The sequence below is a fragment of the Columba livia genome, chromosome 9 (genome assembly GCF_036013475.1).
Source record: "Columba livia isolate bColLiv1 breed racing homer chromosome 9, bColLiv1.pat.W.v2, whole genome shotgun sequence".
Lineage (NCBI taxonomy): Eukaryota > Metazoa > Chordata > Aves > Columbiformes > Columbidae > Columba > Columba livia.
The window spans coordinates 7256467-7279637 of NC_088610.1; the positions used below are offsets into that span (position 1 = coordinate 7256467).

The following is a 23171-nucleotide window of genomic DNA, read 5'->3' on the forward strand; positions in this document are numbered from 1 at the left end:
TGAACTTAAACGCAAAAAACCCTGGCTTTTTTTGGGCTTTAGTTGATCTGGAGACTGAATAAAAGTTGATCCATATCTAGGAGGAGTGTGGATCAGGGCTATTTGTCCAGAGCAACATGTGCTCTTAAAAAGTGGAAAAATAAACCTGAAAAAGAAGCAAAGTTCCTCCCAGAAGTGTCTGTGCCATCAAAAACATTTCTTTATTCGCTCAGTCACTTGTTGCTTGAGAGAGAAACACCAGGACCTAAAGAGTGTTTACACAGCCCCTGTGGAAGGTGCCGCAGGAACACGTGCCTGCTGAGGAGTTAATTGCCCTGAGATACCCCAAAAGCAAAACTTGTGCCCGGGCTCTCTGCCATGGTTACGTTACCTGCAATGATCCTTTTCCACCGCAGCCATGCTTTGCTCTTTCATGATCTCCTGCTTTCTGCTGCTGTATTTATTGAGCTTTCCTTAATGATAAAATTGAATTAATTCTAACACCCTTGTTAGTGTCATTCAAGAACTGATTCTTGATTTCAGGCTCTGGTCTCAGTTTTTCAATAAGTCACTTAGATTGTTTTATTGGATGTTTGTTTTCTGTAAGTCATGTGAATGATCTAAAACTGAACAGAAAACCTACCAGTTAACAGTTACTCTTACAGTTCTCGGATTTTTAAAAATATTCCTATTCTGGATAAAAGTAATACAGACTTGTTTTCAAGGTGGATTTTCTGTAGGGTAAATTTTTCCTGGCTCTTAAAAAGTTTTTTCTGAATAAAATGACTAAAGGCAGCATTCAGCTTGAGTGGGTTTTGTTTCTGAAATCTGGATGACTGTAAGGAAGTCAGAGCTATTTATTAAAACAGAATGCAGTTCATGTGCACTAAAATCTATTTCAAATATTTTTAGATACTATAAAGAGCTCAGCAGTGGAGAAGGAAAGTCTTAACACTGCTGCCTTTCTTTTTTTTTGTTTTTTTTTTTATATATTTCTGTTTCACATCAGCATCTGATTCCAGGAATTTTTTTTTTCCGTCAGAAATGCACCTTCATTCTGAAAAGCTGCCATAGAGATAACCATTCACTAAGTGCAATAGGTTGACTGGAAACTAAATCAATCAGCAGATTGTATACAGGCAGACTGCTGCATCCTCATAGCTGTGTCAGGTTTATTAGTGAAACTAAAAGCAAAGAAAATTTCCACCTGCTTTCTGAAAAGCACGGAGGAAACAACCCCACCAGGCTGCCGAGTAAGCGACTTTCCCAGCTATATTGCTGAGGTCAGGAGCCTGGGTTTTGTAAAGTTTTATCCTGCCCTTAAATTTCTATAGTCCTCCCTGCAGTCAGAGCCTAAACTTTATTTAGGCAGTGAAGAAGTGCGGGCTCTGAGACTTCTGGGTCTGCAAGAGATACGTGACAGTCTGTGGTGGAAGATATTTGGGTGCTGCAGGGATCCATCATCTCATTCTTGCTTTAGAGGAAAACAAAAATCCCAGCCCCCCTTGTCTCTTTCTCTTCTCTTTGTGTGGGTCTTCTCCCTGTTAGGTGAGGCTGTATTTTTCTGATGAAAAACCTTGTGCCTGAAGGCAGAGCAAGGCACTGGTGCTCACAAACCGGGATCCAACCGTGACCTTCTGCTTGTCCCCTCCCAGCCTTACGCTGGCCCCCCTGTTGCCTCCCATCTCACCTGCATCTTGCACCCTCCTTTGCAAACCTTTCTCTGGTGGTTGCAGCAGTGACATATCACCAGGAGATGAACTACTCTGATGGCTGTTTTTCATCCCCAGTGACATTGTTAAAAGTCCTTCATCTCCATGTTGGCTTGTCCTTGTTCTAGGAGGTGCTCAGACGCACTTTCAGGTTGGACTTGTGCTTTGTGCTCCAACCCCATTGCCTCCTGTGCTGCCCTGCTGCTGGACAGGCTGCTGCTTCCTTCTGTCCCCGTTACATCCTGCAAGCATTGTATCCACATTCCTCTTCTTTCAAATCCCCTCATGCCTTGCCTGCATCTCCAGCTACTCCCTACATCAAGCTCCCTCACCTGCCTGCTGTGAGTCTGGCCTCGCTGAGCCGCCATTAACCCCCATGCCACTAACCCACTCCATGTTTGTCCCCCCATTGTTCAGAGCACCCCTGGGGTGACCCCCGAGAGCAGGTTTCTGAGCCTGGCAGGGCACGTGGTGGTGACAGGCACAGGCACCGGCACAGAGAGCACCGAGAAACACCCTCGCCTTTGTCCGATCCTGCCTCCGAACATGGACATTCCGCCTTGAAAGATCATCAGAGGTCTTCTCAGCTGAGTGAGGCCAGCAATGGACATCATAAGGAGTGCAAATCGGCTAGCCAGGGAAGGTCCAGGAGACATCCCAGCCTTGACCTGGAAAGAGGGGCTGAGCGTGGTGCCCACAACCACAGCAACAGCGGGGAGCTGCAGGAGAGGAGAGCAGCTGGCAGGGAGAAGGCTTGGAGACCTCTCAGTCTTGACCTGGAGTCAGAGCATGAACTCCCAGACCAGATGTGGCACAGCAGAAAGCCAAGAAGGCAAGACAGAGACAAACACCTTCCTCTTATGGAGATGGAGCTGGAGGCTGAGCAGGAGACCTGGCGTCGCAGCGGCAGCCAGCTTGCACGCCCTGAAAAACACAAATCTCGGCATCAGGGCCACTCGTCACACAGGGTGGGGCAAGATGAGAAGCTCCGTGATGCTGCATCTAGAGATGATTGTAGGAGGGGTGAGGAGAGAGACTGCAAAAGGGCAGGACACAGATGTTCCCCCTCCCCACACACAGTGACCCAAGGGAAGGCTGGAAGCTGCCAGCGAGACACAGGTAAACAACTGATGGGGAAGGTGTGTGTTTGTGTGGGGATGGACCTTTGTGTGCCCCATCCTGGTGTCTGAAGTCTGTGTTATTTCCTTTGAAGATGCTCGTCCTTAATATCCACCTACAGTGTGTACACGGTGAATCCTGCTCAGGTCTCTCCCTTATTTAGTGAGATTCTTATCTGTTCATGTTCTTGCTGTGTTCCTTTCCTGACATGTTCTATGGTATCAGAGAGGATGAGTAAGAAGATATTGTTGGAAATGATGCCCTTGATATCCTGTGTTTGAGAAAACAAACAAACAAATACCTGAAAAACCCAAACAACCAACCATTAGCATTTGTTTCCACAATACAAAACAAAAAAACAACCAACCACCACTCCCACCCATCACCCCCTCCCCCCGCCAACAAAAAGCCCAAATGTTATATGTTATGATTACACTTATATTTTGTTGATTTGGGATGCTGGGCTGCGAGGAAAGTTTGCTTAAGCACTAACAAGCCAGCAATTTTCATCCACTTCTTACTGAAAACTCTGCTGGCAACATAATTCACTTTGGGCAAAGGTCGGTAGTGGCACTAGGTGTCTCGCTGGGCTCTATTTGTAAGATGAGGTTCTTGTCAAATTCTGTAAAAGTGGATTTTTCTGGGAAATGTTTACCTGTGTAGTTCTTGTGTTTCAATAATACTTGGACACTATTGGGCTTGAAAGATCCAGATCTATCTTTCTGCTTTTAAAACCACACGGGGGGTGGGGGTGACCTGTCTCATAGTGAAAGTAGGAGTTTTATAGACTTGGATCTATTTCTGTCACATTGTGGGAAACATGTGCTTTAAGTCGTCTAACTGGTCTTCACTTGGATAAGGTGGGGATGATGATTCCTGTCTCTCTCTGGAGATGTTGGGAGAATTATTCTTTGTCTTCTTCATGCTAAAGTTTTCTTCAGAGAAGTGGAAGGTGTTAATATGGTCGTCATATGTAGTCAGTAGGTTGTGATTTGCCCTGATACAATCTGGGTCCGAGTGACTCACTATCCCATCACACTGAGTCAAAATAGCTAGAAGGTCATATCCTCTTCCTGTGGGCTGTGGTCATGGTGGGCTTCATGCTTCCCTGAGTGTGGGCAGAAGTGGTGTGGAAGTAATGTTTATTGTTGTCTTCTGAGCAAATGAAGCCTGGCACCAGTCAGTTTGTGAAGCAAGCTCGGCCTCGGGCTGGTCAGCAAACAATTCCTGGAAATTTGCTTTTGTTCTTCATAGAGATAATGCTGTACAGGAGCCTATTGGCCATGCTGTTGTTCATTCCAACACGGTAAACTGCATTTATCTTGACGTTGGAAGCACTCTGAATAACTTAACTGTGACCAAACTGGTGCTTTTTGTTTCTGTTCTGACCAGAGATGTAGCTCATCACAGTTTGGATTGACCAAAGTTTGCTGGGAAAGGCCAAATCATATGTTTCACCATAACATGCCAGAGCTGAACTTCTCTTGTTGTTCTAAGATGGTTTGTAAGAGCGATTTTAATTGCTTAGGGTCATTGATCAATTGATTCAAACAAAACAAAAAGTGGAAAACCCCACATGCTTTCTCTAATACCTCTGGAAGATGTTATTTCCTATGCCATAGGTTTATCCTGGGGTGATGCATGAGGTCTCTGGCCCTCTGCAGGTTCAACTCCTCAGGATACTTGGTGGAGCATGATGGTGGTTTGTTGTTAAAGGCACAGAAAGGTTTTTGAGGTCGGTTTGTTACTTCATGTTTATCCCCTGGTCTTACAAGATAGGAAGGAAACTCACAGGTGGCCCAGTAAGGTGTAACAGATATCTATAATAAATGTATAGATGGTGTAGCTGGAGGCATGGAAGTTTTGAGTGGAACTTTCTGGGTTTGCAGTGGAAGAGAGACAAACATCTGGAATGTTTGCATAGTGCAGACATAAGGCAGGAAGCTCATTTAGATATCTAAACAATACAGTTCAGACTGCAGATGGAAGGAGAAGGCATTTGTTGTATGTGAGTGAAATCATGCATCTTATAACGGATACAATGAGACTCTTGATGGTTTGGTGCAAATAGACTATGGAGACACTCAAATTGCAACATTTTAACTCACTTGAAGGTAGTTTAAACAAATAAATAGAACTCTGTACTCAAAGCAAGAGCTGAACTTCGTATGAACTTCAGAAATGTTTACTTGGCTGTTTTTTCACTGTGAATTGTAAAATCATTGGGCCAGCCCAAGGAAGAAATTGTCTGAAACTTCATGTTAGCTGGTCCCAGGGAACTTTTACAGCCCATTCTCCTCCAGTGTTGCGTTCACAGACCCTGCTGTGCTTGTAACAGATGTTGGGCTGCTCTCTGCTGCTTCATTTTGCCAGTGTATCTGTGTCAATGCAGAGTGTGAAAAATGACAATTCCTTTGCTAGCATCGCTGTATCAGAAAAGACTGCTTCAAGGGACATGGCTTCTTCTGCTGTATAGCTGCATTTGTCATTTGTCAAGACATGGTGTATCAGATATTTCTACATGTGTAGAGAAACCTCTCTGAGGTGTGTGCTGCACCTCAGCTCCAGGTGCTCTCAAACCAGCTGTTTGGTGGGTACACTGTGGTGGTCTCTGGTTCCCTTGAGTTGGGCTTTTGCAGGTGACTGAGGAGGTGGTGGGGATTTCCTTACCAAAGCATTTGGAAAACAGTTGAGTTGATTGTTTTCTCTCTTAATTCTGTAGGCACTAAATTGAGGGGGATGAAGCAACCCATGTATGATACACCCCGAACAGAACAGGAGTTGTCTGATGCAGAGATTGCTCGGAAGCTGCAGGAGGAAGAGCTCGTGGTAAGTAGAGAACATGCATTAGTCAACTCAAAGCAACTAAGGTAGCCAGGGATGACAACTTTAATTTGTAAACTTTTTATTTATGATAGTGACTTTAAGACCTAAGGTCTTGCTTCTGTGCATTCTGATAATTACTTTTGTCTCCTGTGTACACACATATGGAGTGACAGCTGGCATCCAGCCAGTAGAGCCGTATTTTCTGATATAAACACCCTAAAATTAAATTATCGAAGCAGAGTGATATTAAATGAACGCTTACAGGCAGCTAAAGGTGGTCTGAAGTCAGTGTGGTCAGCCCAGAAGTGTGACAGGCCAGTGTCCATCTTTGAGAGGGAGGGCAGCAGGGTGGGCAATGCTTTGTGGTGTGGCCTTGTAGACATAGGAGGGCAAAACTCAGCTGAGAAGCTGAAATGACAGTTTGGTGTTGAGTTGTGAGGTAAGTATTGAGGTAGCTAAGTGTATTTGGAGAGGATGGTATTGTGTTTGTATGGGCATCTACTTGCCATGCCCAGTAGGTTAATGAGTATGAATAATTCAGAATTGTTACTCTTTTGTTCTTTCTTACCACCCCTCTTTCTTTTTTTTCTTTCAGGATAACGAGGCAGATCAGAAGGCAGCTCAAGTAGCCCAAGATGAGGTGAGAAAGAAAACAAATGTTTGTGGTATTCTTTTACTTGTGGGAACTGCTAAGCCCACTTCTTCCCACTGACCCTCTAGTTGTTCCTTTCCCTCCATGTCAGGGAAGCTCAGGGTTCCAGTGGGGTTTGCTTCGAGCTAGTTTTCATGTATCTGCTCAGGCTGGCCAAGCAGGGAGTTGTGCTGCCTGTTGCAGCCATAGCAGAGGAAGGAAATCCATGGCTGTGTAAGAGCATCTCTTGTAACTGAGCCCCAAGGGAAAAGGGATAAAAGGCAGAAAGGCTCTGCAAACACAGTTCCGGCAAATTGGGGATCTGCTTGGCTTGCTACATGGAGTCAGTCTTAATTCTGCCCTGTCACTTGATTTCTGATTGCAGATGGGTGGAATCCTGGCTTTTCATCCTTCCCATTTGGCAGCTGACCATAGGAAAGTGTTTAAATAACTGAAACAAATGAGAGCATGAAAACCATCTGACACACTTTCTGTATTTTCCCTTCTAGGAAATTGCCCGGCTCTTGATGGCTGAGGAGAAAAAGGCTCTCAGGAAAGAGAAGGAAAGAGAAAAGTCTTCCTTTGAAAGGAGGAGGCATGATCAAGACTGGAAGGTATGTCAAGCTTCAGGAGGTGCCAAAAATGAAGTACTATATTGTTATTCCTGCTTTCAGAGGGAGGCAAGGGTGTGCAGTGAGAGTAAAAGGAATGATGCACTCTTTTGTCAAAGGATTTTGCTGCCTGTTTTTCAGTTGCTTCCTTAGCCTTTTGTAGCCACCTCCTTGGTTAGATGCTCTTTGGCTTCAGCCTCAAGCAAGACAAGCTTTGGGCTTTGTCCTTGAAGGTTGGTGTTGGGTGTCACAGCACCTTGTGGCATCCCTCAGGCACTACCAGTCTTCCTGGTGCAGGACCTTCCCTCTGCTGCAATCCTCAGTGTAGCAATAAAAGCAGCATTTGGTTCTGTTTGTGCACCGCAGGTACAAGGACATTGCAACTGTTCCATTTGTCACTCTGCTTCATAATAAAATTGGCTCTATGATGAAAGTGTTGAATGTATCAAGCCTAGGTTTTTGTATGAGTAATACTACAGAGGCTTGGCTAGCCGATGCGATAGGAAACAGGTTTAATGATCTGCACTGGTAAGGTGCTAAAGGCGGGCATTGTGTTAATCTTGGGGCCAGTTGGAGGTAGCTGTGATGTTTTCAGCTTCCTCACGGTATTTGAGTGGTTGCAGGAGCACCAGTGGTCCCTCATGCTCAGCCCAGCCATGTGCACAGTCATTACACACCGTGTTCAACCCCAGCTTCAGGACAGGTCCCTCAGCACTGTCTCATGTTTAGAGGAAAAGTTAAGTTTGGCTCAGCAAGGCTGTTTCGTTTATTGACACTGCTGTTTGCACATGTCTGGCTGCTGCCTTGCAAGGCACGCAGACGAGCTCCTTTACTTTCTCTTTCCCATCAGTATGATGCAAGTGAGTCCACGCGCTCAAGGTCGAGAGAAGGGCCTGAAACTCAGCGACACAGAGGCGACAGATCTTCAAGGTGAGATTGAACTGGCTGGTAAAAATGGGGAAATGCAGCTGGGAAGCTGCTCAGAAGCTGAGTCCTGGGGAGGAGTTGTGGGGTGACCAGCCTGACCCTCCCACAAGGTAGAGATCAGAGGTTTTGGCGTTGAAAAGAGATGGAGGGCACAGAGCTCGTGAGGTGTTTGGTGACATGCGTCACTCACTGCGCTTGTGGCATTTGTCCATATCTGTCTCCTTGCCTGGCTCTGACAGAGATTGATGAGCTTGTGCAGTGACATTTGTTAAATGGCAGAGAAGCACTGAGAGGGTTAAAGAGCTTCTGGGGATATGAAATGAAATGTCATCTCTGGGAAGGAAGGAGTAATCATGTATCATTTGCACAGCTGCTCCCTTGGGTTCTTGCCCCAGTTAAGCCCTGTACACTGCTCCTGCTGCTGTGTGTGGACACCCCCCTGCAAGCAAGGACGTTGTGCTTTGGAGTTCCTCACCCCAGAGCTGACGGGAATGTGCTGTAACCCAGTGCTGCTTCTGCATCACTGATGCTACTCATGAGGGACCGAACGCTGGAGCTGAGTCTGGTGGCTTTGATTTCCAGTCCAGATATGAGCCTAGAATTCCTTGTTGAATTTGCAAAAGAAACAATAAATGAGGTGTGCAGGTGGAGACTGAGAGAGATCTTTTTAAAATACTCCAGAGTTAAAACCAGACAAGCATTGAACACTTGAAAATATTGCTTTTCTGAGCGAGGTTTGCATCAGACTTCGTAATGGAAATTCTTTGTTTTCTGACAACTTGAAAGCATTATTAAATGAAAATGATCCATGGGAAGCAGTAAATACTGTTCATTTCTCACCGTGGAAACAGTAATAAGCTACGTGAAGAGGAGCTGGACCATATGTGGGAAGTCTGGGCCAGACACAGTTTGCACCAAACTGACAGGGACAGACCAGGCAGCTGAGATGTTGCTTTTGCCACATTGTTATGCTTTTGAGTATTTTCCAACACTTTTTTTTCCACTGTGCTTTGCAGGTCACAGCCTCTCCTCGATGACTTTGAACACTCTCGGTATTACACAAGCCAGCCCAGCCCCTTGCGCCATACCCCTAGACTTGAGCACTCTCCTAGAGGTAGGATCAAGCCCATGGTTGCCCCAGCACTGCTATTATTGTGGGAGGATTTCCTCAGATAACCAGCCTGCAGGACAGGATGTTTTAAAGAGGGGTACTAATAGAGGAGTAATGGATATTATTGCCCCAGCAGGCAGGTGATACTGTTCACTGTTTGAGTTGTACTTGTGGAGGATGTTGCAAACTGAGAGACTAACAAGCTGAATGAGTTTGCCTTAACTTTGTCAAACTGCTCTCTGCTTGTCCTCTGTCATCCCTTAATGATGAATGACTGTAAATCCAGGCAGTAAATGAAGGAGAAATAACATGAAGACAATGACATGATGGATTTTAGGTGACTCACTAATATCAAATAATCCAAAACAAGACAAAACCTCACAATATCACCTGTCTGGTGTGCAAATGGGATGATCAGACAGAAGCTTGTCCTGCAAACAGGCTTGTTTTGTTCCTGTAGTGTCTTAGCACTGCTTTTTTGGCTTGTTTCCTGAAATCACTAGGCACAGGAGCAGTGTGGTTAAGAATTTCCCTACCCAGTTTTTTAAATCCGAATGCCAACTGTCTGAGTGATCTGTACAGTCTCTGGTGGAGGAGTGGGGCAGCCAGAGTTTGACTCAGTTGCTCAGATTTCTTCCAGCTCCACTGATTGTGACTTGAATGTAGACAGTTTACTTTCCAAACTTTAAAGTTTGGGAAGCTTTGGCATTCTGTCTTCATCAGACAAGCTGGAAAGTTGATAGAAATTCATATAGTCTCCAAGCCCAGCATTTATTCAATTTTCTTTAATCAGACTATGAAATGTGGCTGCAGTACCATTCACAGCCTAGAAGAAATGCCAATGTCTGCCTGTCTTGTGGACCTGTCCTTCCTTCTGCTTGCATAAAGTAACAGGTGGTTCCCATTTTGGCATTTGAGTTTGCCAGGACCCTGGAAGTCACACGAACATCCAAGAGGGCAAGACAAGTAACAGATGACTGCAAGTAGTTATTTTCTTCACCAGGATCTATCCTTACACTTAATTTTTTCTTTCTGTTTTGCTTTCCAGGTTCCCATAGGAAGCAGTAAACTGTGCTAGCCTTTGCTTTGGTACTGACTCTTCTGTAGCAAACATTACTGGAATTGCCAAGCAACTTTCTTGATTCCTTACCCAATGGGGGAGGTACAGCCTCCGCTTCCAGGATCTCCTCTTTAAGTGTCATCATGTTAATAAGGAACATGTGTTCCTATCAGTTTCTTACTCGTATGTGATCACTTAAGCAGTGCAGTATAATCTAGCCACCACTGAGCTGTGTGAATCAACTAGCTGTTTTAACAGCTCCCTCTTATGTTGTTTTGAGGCTTTACTTTTATTTTTAAGCTTTGGCTGGAGCTTTCACACGTACAACAGAGAGGAAAATCCAAGAAATTATTTGGGTTACGGCAATGCAGTGGAACATCAGAAGTACAAGTCCTTTCTGTATTAGGATGACTTAGCAAAGGGAGTTATAAGAGGAAATGTGTATCTTCCTGTGCTGGGTAAGGCAGATGAGCCAACATGACAGCATCATGCCAGCTTGCAGAAAGGAGGGAGTGTCTTCATAACATACACCAGCAAAAGCGAGAAGGAACCTGCGTCTAGTAGGGAAGAAATTGCCTATAGAACAAAATTTGTTAACTGCTGTATTTTTTTTCTAGGGTTTCTAGAAATTTGTGTAGCTTGTATAACAAGGTATTTACCTCCAGGATACAGGAGTTATGAGGTATGAGGAAATACCATTTCAACTGAAAATAGACATTGTGTGCATGACCTTCAAGACGTGTTAGGGAGTTGATGAAGCTGTGAGTTGGGAAGAATCACATGAAGAGAGTTAAAGGTATGAAGGGACCTCTGGTCACCTTCTTTGAGCTTTGGTGTGGTAGGAGCCAAGGAATTTTACTGAAGCCAAGTAGGAACTACTGCAACTCCTAGCTCAGCTGCTGATGCACTGCAGTACAGTAACTTGTGTCTTGGAAACACAGGACTGAAGGTGGGCCACATGGGCACTGAGTACTGAATCTAAAATAGACAGTTACAGGCAACTTTGAGCTAGGCAGAGTGCTGAACAGTCCAGACGTCTGTGCTGTGGACTGTTAGGACGCCCCACTCCACTGTCCAGCACCTCGGGCAGACTCCGATCAGGATAATACTATTTCTAAGGCAGAGCAGGGTCTGCAAGAATAATTTAACTGTGCAGATTTGCCCATGCAGTGATTTTTACTTTTGATGGCTTGTTTTCCCTCCACTCCTGGAAAATCATTCTTCTCTTGCACAAACAAGTAGCCTTTTCCCTTGGCCTCTTCTCACTTCAATTCTCTTGTCTTTTTAATATTTTTTTTCTTTTTCAAGTGCAATTTTAAACTGCAAAACCAAGCGTCTGGACACTGGCTTGGAGTCTGTTCATCCAGTACAGGCTAGTTATTCATTTGGCAGGTTAGTTCACAGCAGCAAAGCCTGACTGTGTTGCTCCTGCAGCCCGGCTTCCTTATTGCGTAGTGCTGAGCCTGTCTTGCATGCTCTTCCTCTTCTGCTGGCAGCTGCAATTCTGCTTTCTCTTTTTCTGAGGAGGAAGGCAGAGCCATGACTGCTCACCCTGATCACCCATCTGCCTGGGAAAGGAGTCGGGCAGCTTTGTAGAGCTCTGTGTGGAGCACCGATAGGAAATGGGAAGAGATCATGGCTCTCTGCTCTTGCACTAGTGCACAACTCAAGGCAGCTGTAAGGCTTCACCCTTGGCTGTTGTACTTGATCAGAATAGTTACTGAGGGAAATCACTAGGAAGACAAGGCAGCTCCTTCTTCACTTAAGTTGCAGGGGCGTGTTTAATACCACAGCATGAGCTCTTGCCTTGACCAACAACCCAAGAAACCCGTCTCCTACCCCTACAGACATGTTGGCAGCAGTTCATTACCTGTCAAGAGCCAGTTAACTCGCAGTAGACCTCTGCTCCAGGCATACACTAGCCAAAAATGTTGTAACATAGGAATTTGTTCATCGGCAGCATCCTGTAAGCTGCATACACTTGGTTGCAGACCATGGGCTTGCTCACCTGCATGAACCCCTAAGTGATTTGCAAGCTGTTGCTTGCTTCCTGCTTCTTCTCAGGAAATATCCCAGCCAGTGGCTAGATTTTACTGTCCTTGCCTTGTTCCCTCTTCTAGTTCCATCTCTGTCCATTCAGAAGTGTTAATGTTGTTTTAAATGATCCAGAAAAGGAACAACATAGACCATGGGGTTTTTTTTTCTTTTTATTTGATAACTTGGGCCAATGTGGCAACCTTATCTGCAAGGATTTTTATTTTGTAAAAATTTATTTTTGTATTTCATGTAACAGTCAAAATTTCTACTGCTGAAGATGCCATTTTTTTTCCTGTGGGTTTTTCCCCTCCATTGCCATCAGAGTATTTATTGTTGGGAAGTGTATACTTAGTGGGGTTTTATGAACTGATATTTTCTACAAATACCCCAGTCCAGGCCCTGCTGCTTATATCATCTGGTGCACTTGGGAAATCTAGATGGGGAAAAATCCTGCCAAATCAGAAAGTGGTTATGCTTTGTACTCACAGTGCATGGGGAAAACAGTGACCCTTTGCACAAGGCAAGGGGGAATCTCCACCCAGAAATTCAGCTCTGCCTGGGCCTCTGCAGCTGGCTGTGATGGGCTTTGTTGCACTGCAGTTGGCTGTTGTAACTTGTGTCTTATTCTAATCAGAAAAGTCCTGAGGGTCCTGAGCCAGCTGACATTTGAAGAACCCGTTAATTCAGGAGGGATGCTTGGGGGTATCCAAGTTGTTGACTTCAGTGGGAGTGAGTGGAAATTACATGAGCAGAAACTGGTTGATTTTGTTTGGAAGCTGTGTGCAGTCTGAAGAACACCTCAGTGCCTACTGTGGGGCTGCAGGATCTCTTTAATGCCCACTTTGGGCCAGCCAAGCTCTCCATTCATGGCACCAAGAGCCCAAGGAAGGGATCCCAGGAGCATCTGCTGCTTCCTTGGATGCCTTCAGGGAGTGTTGATTGCTTTATGGGCTGCTTTGCCCTCTATCCTCCCTTAGTGCTTACCTTTTTATTCTTATTCCCTGCCTTTATTAATTTGCTGTCCCTTCCAGGTGTTTCTTCTCCTGTTTTATTTTTCTGTAGCCCTTGTCAAAAGCAGGGCCCAGAGGTTTTGTTAGAAGGGCTGACACCTGTCTCCAGAGAGAGGGAAATGCTACAAATAGTAGCTGAGGAAAGCACGTAATAAATGGGGTATAAACAGAACAATAGTTCTTCTGATATCCCATGTGGGCTTCATGCAGTCAACAGGTTAGACTTGCTGAGGTGAAGGTTGTAACCAGACTTGCATGTTTGCTAACCACTTTTGGAAGGAGATTCCACGGTCCCATTGAAGTCAACAAGAGTTAAGATCATAGATGAACAAGGAGCCAGTTCATCTTGAGGCCCAGCAGCCACAGTTCTTCAGAGAGTCAAAAAGATGCAGCTGTGTAGGCGAGATGCAAAATCAGCACCTTGCATGTGTGTCCCTGGGAAGAGGCACAATGAAGGTGATCTCTTAAAAAGAAACCATCAGAGCAATATTTCCTTTCTATGACATGGAAAAATGCTTAAGTAACTTTATTTTTTTTCCTTGTCTTCTCTTGCCAAGTAGTAGCTTTGCATATGGTTTTGCTCCCGATTTAATAGCATGTTGGAGCCCTTGCTGGGTCACCTGCCCAGGTCATTCAGGTCTTGCATCCCTTTCTGCCTCTGCATTAACAAGGCAACAGGCACTATGTGGAAAACTCATCACCATGAAATCCTGGCACTTCCAAATCTCCACAGTAGGCACATCTCACCAGCAAGAGCTCTTGCCACGTCCTCACCTCCGTCCGAAGCACAATGATCTGCAGAAGAGAGGTCGGGTGAGCTGGAGTGGTTGTGCCTTACGTGCAGGGATACTTGATGTCTGCAGCAGGCTGATCCGAGTCACCTTGCTATGAAACACTGGCTTAACGTGGACTGTAGAGCTTCCTGCAGCAAGAAGCAGTTGTCATCTCACGGGTAGATCCAACAGGTTAATCTCATATTTTTTTTAAAGAATTTAATGGTTTTTAACTTAGTGAGATGTGAAAATATCAGCTGTTAGGGGATAGGTGAAGTCTCATTGAATTTCTCCTCTTGGGGAGGAAGAAGTTACAAATGCTGCAGTCTGCTTCACTCTGTAAAAGGGATCTTGTATGTACAGTATTTTTATATCTCTGCATTCCCACCTGTCAGGATTTGAATTGGGATTAATAACATTTACTTAGGGGAAAAAAATGGATTTTTATTTTTACAGTGCTAGACCTTTGTGCATTTTTATTTTGTGCCAAATTACAGCCTCTGTTACATTCTAGTGTTTTCATTCCGTTTATTGCTATTGATCAATGTGTATATTATATATATTTTTATTATCGAGGTTTTTATTTTAATTCATACTAACCTGTATGCAAACTAACTGTGGATTACTAATTTATATATAAAGGGGAGCACTTGGAGACAGTGTGAGGATTCCCCTACTTAGTTTACACTCTTTGTCATCCATCACAGCCAGTCCGTGAAACTCATCGCCTCTTACACAGAATGATCTCCTGGGTGTCTGTCACCATGAGCAGACTTCTGCTGTCCCTCCAGGCAGCACTGGCACTGCAGGGCATAAACCTGCAGAGATCCCAGTTTGCTGTACTCTAAAACACATGCCGCAGTGCAATTACTGCTGTGGGCTGTGCTGCACACAAGTGCCGTGTGGCCTGCAATGCCCAGGACAGGCTGCAGGACACAGGTTTTGTGTTGAGAAGCCACAGTTTGGGCTCTTCCAGGAGAGTCCTAGATAGGACAGTGGCACATACAAATGGGTATTTTTCTACTTCACGGTAAACAAGTTCCACTGTATCAGTGTTCACTCTTAAGTAGACTCCACAGTGTGTCTCCAGCTGCATCTGTGCACTGCAATATCATTAACTGCCTCGGAGAAATAACTGCAGTTGTGTCATTTAGCTCTTCAGGGTAAGCTTTCAGCCTGTTGAATCTAAATATTAGCCATGCAATGAGATGGATTAGTCAAAAGGCTTAAATTCTTCAGAGCTGCAAGTGTACCCTGCATTGCAACAGCTAATCCTTAAGTATAAATCGCGCACTGACAATAATCCGTCTATGCAAGCCTATATTTTTTCTTCTTTTTTGACTGTTCGCTCTCTAATTTTACCAGGTTTGTTATAGAACTTCTGAATGACATTTAACCAAAGTATCATGTCTGTGTGTGTATAGCATGTTTTGCTTCATACTTCTGAATTCTCATTGAATGTAAAGGGAACATTGCCTTGCCCCGTTTTGTTCAATAAACCGCTGTATTTTGTTACCCACCACATCCTTCTCTCTCTCTCTCTCTGTGCTTTTCTGGAAACACTGAAGTGGGTTATACAAGTGCAGGAGGAAACAACACTTTGTTACACCCTTGGGCCCTGGAGCTCATCTGCTTCTACCAATAATTATGTTCTTCCAATGTAATAGATGTAGCAAAACAACAAATTTATGTTAAATTTGATTATTTTTGGCCAGAGAGATGGAAAAAAAAAGCTATGTAATATCTTAGAAGCGATCTGGACTGTTTCATTTCCTGAGGCTCTGATACTGAAAAATAAAGCAGTGTAATTATTTGCAAGAGTAGGATAATTTTTTCTTTGGTTAACTTAGCTTTTTCATTTGCTAAAAACCTGCTTGAAGCTTCCGAAGAGCTCACACCTACAGTGGGGGGACAGAAGGCAAGAAGGAAACATGGACGCATGTTCTGGGACTGACTGATGCCTTCAAAGGCATCAGCTGAGGATGCAGCCACATGCAGCTCAAACACAAGGGGTCATGGAGCCATTTACATGTCACGAATTCAGTTTGTGTCTGAACATGCTAAAATAAAGGGGAGGATACGAAATTTAAACTCTGGGTCTTGAGTCCAAACTGTAAGCCTTTCTTGAATGTTTACTCATTTCCCTCTGCTTGCCAAGTGTAACCATTGCACAGGGGAGCAAAGAGCCCTTTCCCACCCACCACAAGGTGCACCAGGCTGTTCCTCTATGGGTGAGGGACTTTCCTTCCCCCAGGGTCTTGGGTCTGTGCAGGAGTGAGTGCTCTGACTCCAACCTCATTCAGTTTTGGACTTGATCGAGGACTGTCTTGCAGCACTACCCCAGTGCTTTCAAATGTCTTTACATCGTTTTCATCACCTACCAATTCCATTTCAGGTATCATAAGTGAGTGGAGATAAGGACCAGCAAAACAGAAAATTAAAAATACTAGGACATGGCTAGCAGTGGAGGAGTCTGGTTGTGAAAACAGGGCATTTGGAAGCACCGAGAGCTCTGCCAACTTACAATTTATTGCAGCCTCCTGTCTGAAGTGACTGGGTTGGTCTGTTTTCTCTGAAAGGCTTCATTCATTGCCAGCCTTGGCCCTTGTTGAAGCATTAGGCTGTGGTGGGAGGGGTGCCAGCTGGAGCCCTGAGTAGCATCTTTCACCTGCTGCAGGGATGTGCACACAGAGGACTGTGTGTGGCAACCACAAAAAACACTGAAGAGGCCCTAGGGAATTTTTTCTTTCTGTCAGAGGAATAACTTATCTCTGGGCTTCCAAGTCACATGCAGCTCTCAAACTGGATGGATGTGAGTGGTGATCCATTGTGCCATTGCTGATGGATCGGGGTTCCCCAGGTATCTTCTGCCTGTCAGAGAAGGTAAGCCAGTGGACACTGCTTAAAGTCACTGTCATTGGGTACTTGGCAGCTTAACTGCCCCCTTGGTCGCTCCATTCTGTGCTGGAAGATGCAGCTGCACAAGTCTGGATGCTCATCTACTGCCCAGATCCGTGCTGTGTAACTGGGGACTCTTGCCCACAAAGACTTGGTTGTGTGCAGTTCATGGCTTGTGAAGGCTGAGCCGTGCTTACAGACTGCCTGTGAAAGGACCTGCAGTGCTGGGGGTGCTCACACACAGCAGGTAAATGACTTTTCATGTCCAGGTGGACAGCCAGGGCTAACCTGAGCTGTTGTGTGCTGGCTCATGCTTTGCATTGGGAACAGATGCTGTTGTGGAAATGGGATTCTCTTATCTGGGACTGGTGCTCCCAGTGTTCACAAGGCAAACTGTGGCTGTGGAGCAACCCAAAATCTGAACAAGCTGGGGAATCTGAGATACAAATGACTCGATGTGGTACATGTGGTATGTATGTATGTACCATTAACAGTTAGTTTCCTGGAGACCCGATGGGTTGCAGAATGCCTGGAGGTTGAGAGCATCCCCTCTACCATGTGAGACCCTGAGTATTCCTTTTCAATATTGAGCAAAACCAGCCCCTACATCCCAGTCCTTTGCACCATCCTGCTAGAAAACAAGTGACAGCTCCTGGCACCAATCAGTTGTCCCATGTCAGAGGTACACCTGTCCATCACCAGGATTTGTTCTTTCGGAGACAATGATCCTTGAATACTATCCTGAGTCCGTCCATTTATCCTGCTTCACCCTGGCTGGAATTCCTGACACAGATAATGGCAAACCAGAGATCTAGTACGTGAAACCTAGGATCAGTCTGCAAACCAAGTTTAAAATAAGTACAGACCTTGAGTCTGGCAGCTGGGTATTTGTTGAATGTCTGAGTTTCTCTGACCCTAGAGAGCCCAAGCCAAGCACCTGTGCCAAAACCTGCTCCTGTTTCATGTTGTTGATGGTGTGCAGCAGCTCTGAGCATGGACATCTCCATTTTCACAAAGTCACCTTACCCCTGGCACTGCTTTTGCTTAGTAATAGCTCCCCTGTCCTGCCCTTTTCCCCCAAAATGGGCATCCTAACTCCAGCTCAGTGAAACCTCATGGCCTTTTGAGGCCAGGCTTCAAACACAGACACAACTAGCCCCTGGCTTGTGCTGGGCCTCCCAGACCACCACATGATTTCTATTTATGTATTAACAGCGTGATGCCACACACAGGACAATTTTTTTTCCTGGCTATTTTAGATTTGGATGGTGTCTCATTTTTATTAAAACGTGGTTGACATATGCAGTGCCTAATTATGAACCAGAGGAACGTGTGTGTGTCTCACTAATGGGGTTTATGCCCTTGTGAGCAGTGCAGAAGCACATTAGCGTCCCCTTCCCTGGGCTGAGCATGGCATTGGGACAGGAACTTACCCAAACTGTGCTCCACACCCCTGCCTTCCTCCTCTCTTCATCCTCCCCAGGTACAGACAGTACCCAGAGCAGTATGATGTGGCCATACATGTGTGTATACTAGAGCATACTTGGGGAGCATGAACTTTGGCCCAGCAAGGCTGGAAGAGAGTTGATTCGTAGTTTTAACAGAGACTGATATGACAGATGGAGATTTACCGGAGGAAGGTGGTGTCAGCGGAGAGGATGAGATGTCTGACCACACAAGGTTTATTCCCACCACTTGCACTGGCTGCCACCTGCCACACCACACACTGCCCTGAGAAGTTGTGAGGAGCCTCTCAAGGGACACACAAACCCCACTTCACTTGTGTAACTGTGTTTACTTGTTAATTACTAACAACTGATGAAACACTGAAGGCCAGCCTTAGGGTTCATGTTGATGTCCAGGAACATCCCAACCACAGAGTGCACAGGCAGCTCTGGAGGAGAGATTGCTCACAGTCTCCTGTCCGAAGACAAAGCAAAGCACCAAGAATAAGGGTTTCTCAGTGAGTTTTCTAGCTTGCCAGCAAACCCAGCTAGCTCATCCTACTGGAAAAGTCCTCAACTGGAGGAAAAAAGTCCTGTGTAGAGACAGGACCACCCCTGTTGCCACAAGGAGCCTGGGAGGGTCAGTGCAGAGCATCTCACAGGAGAAGGGGATCCATCATTGCAGCACCTGAGGCAGAGAGGACCCACAGCTGCTCTGAGTATGACCATGACTGCTGATCTGATAGCACCTGTGTCCTCTTGACATCCCCATGTAATAAGACGGACCAAGAGCAGCAGTATAAGCAACTGGGATAGGCAGATCTCTGTTTGCAAGGGAGAACTGTAATGTCCTAAGAGCAGCAGATGACTGGTGCTTGCTTCTCTGGGAACCTCAGCCAGCTCTCCTGATGCCAGGAGTCAGTTCAGCTGTGCAAAGGTGCAAGTTAATGCCAGCTTACCTCATCCCTAAGGATGCTGAAACAACTGATAAAAGCTGATCCCTCCTAGTCCTACTCTTCTCATTTGTCTATGCATTTAGGTGGGAAGAGACCAGTGTCCTTGTGGGTCCTGGCTGACAGCAATGGCTCCCATCAGAAGCAGGTAAGCCAAGAAGGGATGGCTTCTCTTCTCTGTGTGACAGACACTGGTAGCTGGTCTTAGGGAGAGGTTTGCTTGAAATCAGGATGTGCTGCTTGACAAGACCCCAGGATGAATCACTATAATTTGGAAGTCACTTTCTGCTCAGCTTTTTGTTTTCTTTAAATATTCCTCCAATCTGCTGATTTGCAGGTGTGCAAATAGACCACATTCTCTGGGAGCAAATGAGATAGAATCCCCAGGAACAAGAAAAGATTTCACCCTCTGGGCTACCAAACCCTCTGACCCAGTCCAACCCCCCTGCATTTTGAACAGAAAACACTCAAAATGAGCTGCTAACCCTAAAAATCAGAGGACTGAAGGTTCATGAAGAACTAAAACGAGAAATAATTTAAATAGAAGTTGACACCTTTTTAGTTGGTTATTGGGATTTTTATGAAGACAGAGCAAGGGGTGGAGCATCAGAGGGGGCTTATTCCTTAAATCTTGTTCGCTGGGTACCACAGGGCACAAATACTGAAGTTAGCGCTGATCATCCTCTGATCTTAATATGTGCAAAGCATCGCTTGTGCAGATTTTGAATTAGTCCCCAAAGCAGTTCAGCTGCACAAGCGTGGCTCAGGGCTGGAGTAATGCAAATATTGTGTTGTGCTAAATTGCTTTTCCTTCCAGATAAAACTCCATCACAGCTAACAGTGATACCTCTGCACTATGAAATAGGGCCCCCAGCTCTCATGGGAGTGTTTTGATTCCTCTTCCCCATACTTACTGTGTATATTATTAACTTTCACATTACTTACATGAGTGAACTTAACTCAGTTTTGGTACCAGCTGTGGTGTGCAATCCAGTCCATTCTGGTGAGAAATCTTTTCCCCCAAATATCCTTAAGAAGGGATGGAAGAAATACTTGTCAGTTTGCTTACCCCTTCTCCTCCCAGCCCAGCTCTCCCTTGAGAAATGAATTAAAAAATAATTAAAAAAAGGGCTTAAAAATAAACTTGGATTAATAAAGATAGATTATCATAATCTTGGGTGGGGGGTTGAAAGGTGGAAAAAATGCTTTGTTTTTCTTTTAAGTGAGCTTTTTTGCCCCGATGACAGTTGCAGTGTTGTGTCCTGGGCCCAGGGATATGTCGGAGCAGCACATTTTATACCATTGCTCTCTCTAGTGGCCAAACCATAGAAAATAAAAGACTGTACAACTGCTCGGTGAGTGAGCTACAGCTGCATCTTAAGACAGACACGTGTAACTGCACCAAGGGAGCTGGGTTTCGGGGTGCTGGCACCCCACAGCAGAGAGGAGTGAAGCTCCTCTCCTGCAAATGTGCCTCCTGCATGGACTGATGAGGCCACAGGAGCAACAGGTAAATGCAGTTTGTAATCTTACCTGTGAGGTGTGCCAGTGGAGGAGTCAAATCTGAGACCAATGTATTGATGGTGCTTCAGCCTTGCAAAGCCTCAGGGTGAAACAGTGCGATGGGGGCTGTACTGAATGAAGCCATTTGAAGCCCTCCAGAAGTCAGAACTCCCAATGGACTGAGCATCACTTTACACAACCAGATGAGGGGGTCAGTTTTTCACAATATAGCTGTATCATGTTGGTTACAGACAGATCTCATGGTTTGAGAGCTGTGCCCTTGCTTTGCTGCTGTCAGCACAGTGCAGGTGAGAACTAACAGCACAGAGGATTCCTCTTCTAGGCTGGCCAGCAGTCTTTGGACACCTCATTTTTCTTTATCATTTGTCAGCACAGCTGGTAATAACCATTGGCATCTAAACGGTTTGCCACTTGCAGGGTAATATTTGGGCAGTTTTCCTATTGATAGCACTGTGTGTCTTGTATTAACTTCATTATAGAAATTGTGTACCAAAACCATGGATTTAAATAATTCCAGTTACGTGGTGAAGCCAAACACTCCAAAATTAGGAAAAAATAGAAGTGTAATAGAGATAATTTAAGTTAGTCCATTTGCCAGTACACAGTGTAAGTCAGATAAGCTCAGGGTCTGTATTTTTCCCTGGGCAAGCTCACTGTGTGATGAGCTGTGATTAGCGCTGCTCACTGCCATCATCTTAAACTTTGGGTAGCAGCCACAGGAATGCTGTTCGCTAGCAATACAACACACCAGCTACAAGGACATTAAAAAAAAACAAACAAACAAAAAAATCCCCACACACAAACAAAAAAACCAACCACACACACACACAAAACCCACCCAAACAAATTTTAAAGTATTAAATCATTAAATAAAACCAAAACTCCTCAAAGAATGTGGTGTTGTGTTTCTCGACAAATGTGTCAGTTACACACACTTTCCCCCTGTTCCATGAGGTTTGTAACTTTCAGTAGGGCAGTTGATGGATCTTCAGCACCTTCTGTGCCCCACGGTGCCTGTCCTCGCTACCAGCCATGGTGGGTACTCACAATCACAATCCGCCCCCAGGCATGGTGACTCCCCACATCACCTTCCCCCCACCAGACTCTTCTCCTTAGACTGCAATTTTTTCTGCTGTTCCTGTCTTTTCAGTTTCTTGGCTTCAAAAGCACAGCTGTATCTATTTGCCTGAATCCCACGGACTTAAGCACATCACTGTTCCTGTATCTGGCCTCCTTCCTTTTTGTGGTATTTATGTTTTACAGCTTAATTGGGTTCTGTGTTACTGAAGGCTACTTGCTACTTAAAGGCTATTAGAGAGTTGCATTGAAATATTTATGTCCAGTGCATTACTTCATTAAGGAGATGATCTAAAATGAATGGGGATTGAATTATGCCCAAAATGTCCTACAAAACTAGATGCTGACTGATTACTTAATGGTTCTCCTGATACGTGATGCATTAGAGGTCTACGTTGCCTTTAATTTTTCATGCGCTGCCGTGTGTCTTGCAGCAACCCCAGCCTGTTGGTTAATGGCATTTCCTTGTAACAAAGAGTATAATTCTTTTTCTTTTTTATATCTTGACATATGTGGTGTTTTCATGATACAGGAGCTGAGGTGTGAAAGTTTTGTGCTTGAGAATGTAATTGAGGTCACTAAGTGGATCACTCCCATTCCAGTGCCAGGAAGAAAACCTGCTCAGAAAACAAACCTGCAGCTCAGGAAGGTCCTTGTGATGTGTTTTGGCTTTAGCCATGTAGACATAAATTTTCGTACAAGCATATCGGCCTGCGGTTAGAGAATGGTTCTGTGGTTAAGGCTGAAAGAGCATAATTTGGTGCTAACTGCTCAACAGAATATTTAGACAGCAGAGAGATTTTAGTAAACTTTTTTGTTTTCAGCGCTGTTAGCAAGCTTAATCTGGGTTTCGGTAATGGAGAACGAATTCTTCCAGCTGTGGCCAGCTAATGCAAATATTAATACAAACATTACAGGATGTATGGAAGCACCCCAATAGGTCTTTTAGACACTGTTGTCCTCACTTCCAAGCATGTCATGCCTATTCCTTTCTCTCTGGAATATGTCTTCAATTTATTTATTTTTTAACTTTTTTTTTTTTTTAAATTTCCTGGGAAAATCACTATCTGTTCCTGGATTGGAGAAGCTCCAGCCTGTGCAGCCAGGACAGGTCTCAGGTGAATCTGGGAACAGCAGAGCCCGCAATAGTGAGACCTTGCATATCTGTGTTACTTCAAACACTCTTGCAGCAAGATTCCTGTTTCTCATGGCTTGCAGGACCAGCCTGGAAAAAGTTAGCTTTCCAAGACCTTCACAGTGCGTGTTTTCATGCCTACGAGGGATTTAGTCACCTATATACAGTGTTGACTTGGCCCTGTGCAGAGCAAGAGTTCTTCGAACCTTCATTTGTACAAAAGGAAATGTCCAGGATTTAGCAGAAATGCCTTTTTATAACAGAAATGTCAGCTCTGTTTCCCTTTTGGCCTGTCCCTGAATCTCACTGTTTCATGCACGAGGGAAATCCAACCCTTGCAAAG

The 23171-nt window shown here is 44.9% G+C and overlaps 1 protein-coding gene and 1 long non-coding RNA gene across 3 annotated transcripts in view; both read left to right on the forward strand.

The window, feature by feature from the left end:
* Positions 1-15614, forward strand: part of CCDC50 (coiled-coil domain containing 50) — a 43308-nt gene extending 27694 nt beyond the window's left edge. Inside the window, exons 6-12 of one of the 2 annotated variants that reach the window (XM_065073630.1) lie at positions 2109-2810; positions 5533-5639; positions 6232-6276; positions 6777-6881; positions 7729-7808; positions 8822-8919; positions 9965-15614. In XM_065073630.1, the coding sequence (XP_064929702.1) occupies positions 2109-2810; positions 5533-5639; positions 6232-6276; positions 6777-6881; positions 7729-7808; positions 8822-8919; positions 9965-9984 (1157 nt within the window). In that variant the 3' untranslated portion in view covers positions 9985-15614. The remainder of the gene's footprint in view (positions 1-2108; positions 2811-5532; positions 5640-6231; positions 6277-6776; positions 6882-7728; positions 7809-8821; positions 8920-9964) is intronic. The other variant, XM_065073631.1, reaches the window with a different exon arrangement.
* A 3379-nt stretch (positions 15615-18993) lies between these two features.
* The window catches only part of LOC110355232 (uncharacterized), a 151489-nt gene continuing 147311 nt past the window's right edge, over positions 18994-23171 (forward strand). Inside the window, exon 1 of the long non-coding RNA XR_010474624.1 lies at positions 18994-19240. This is a non-coding gene — a long non-coding RNA (uncharacterized LOC110355232). The remainder of the gene's footprint in view (positions 19241-23171) is intronic.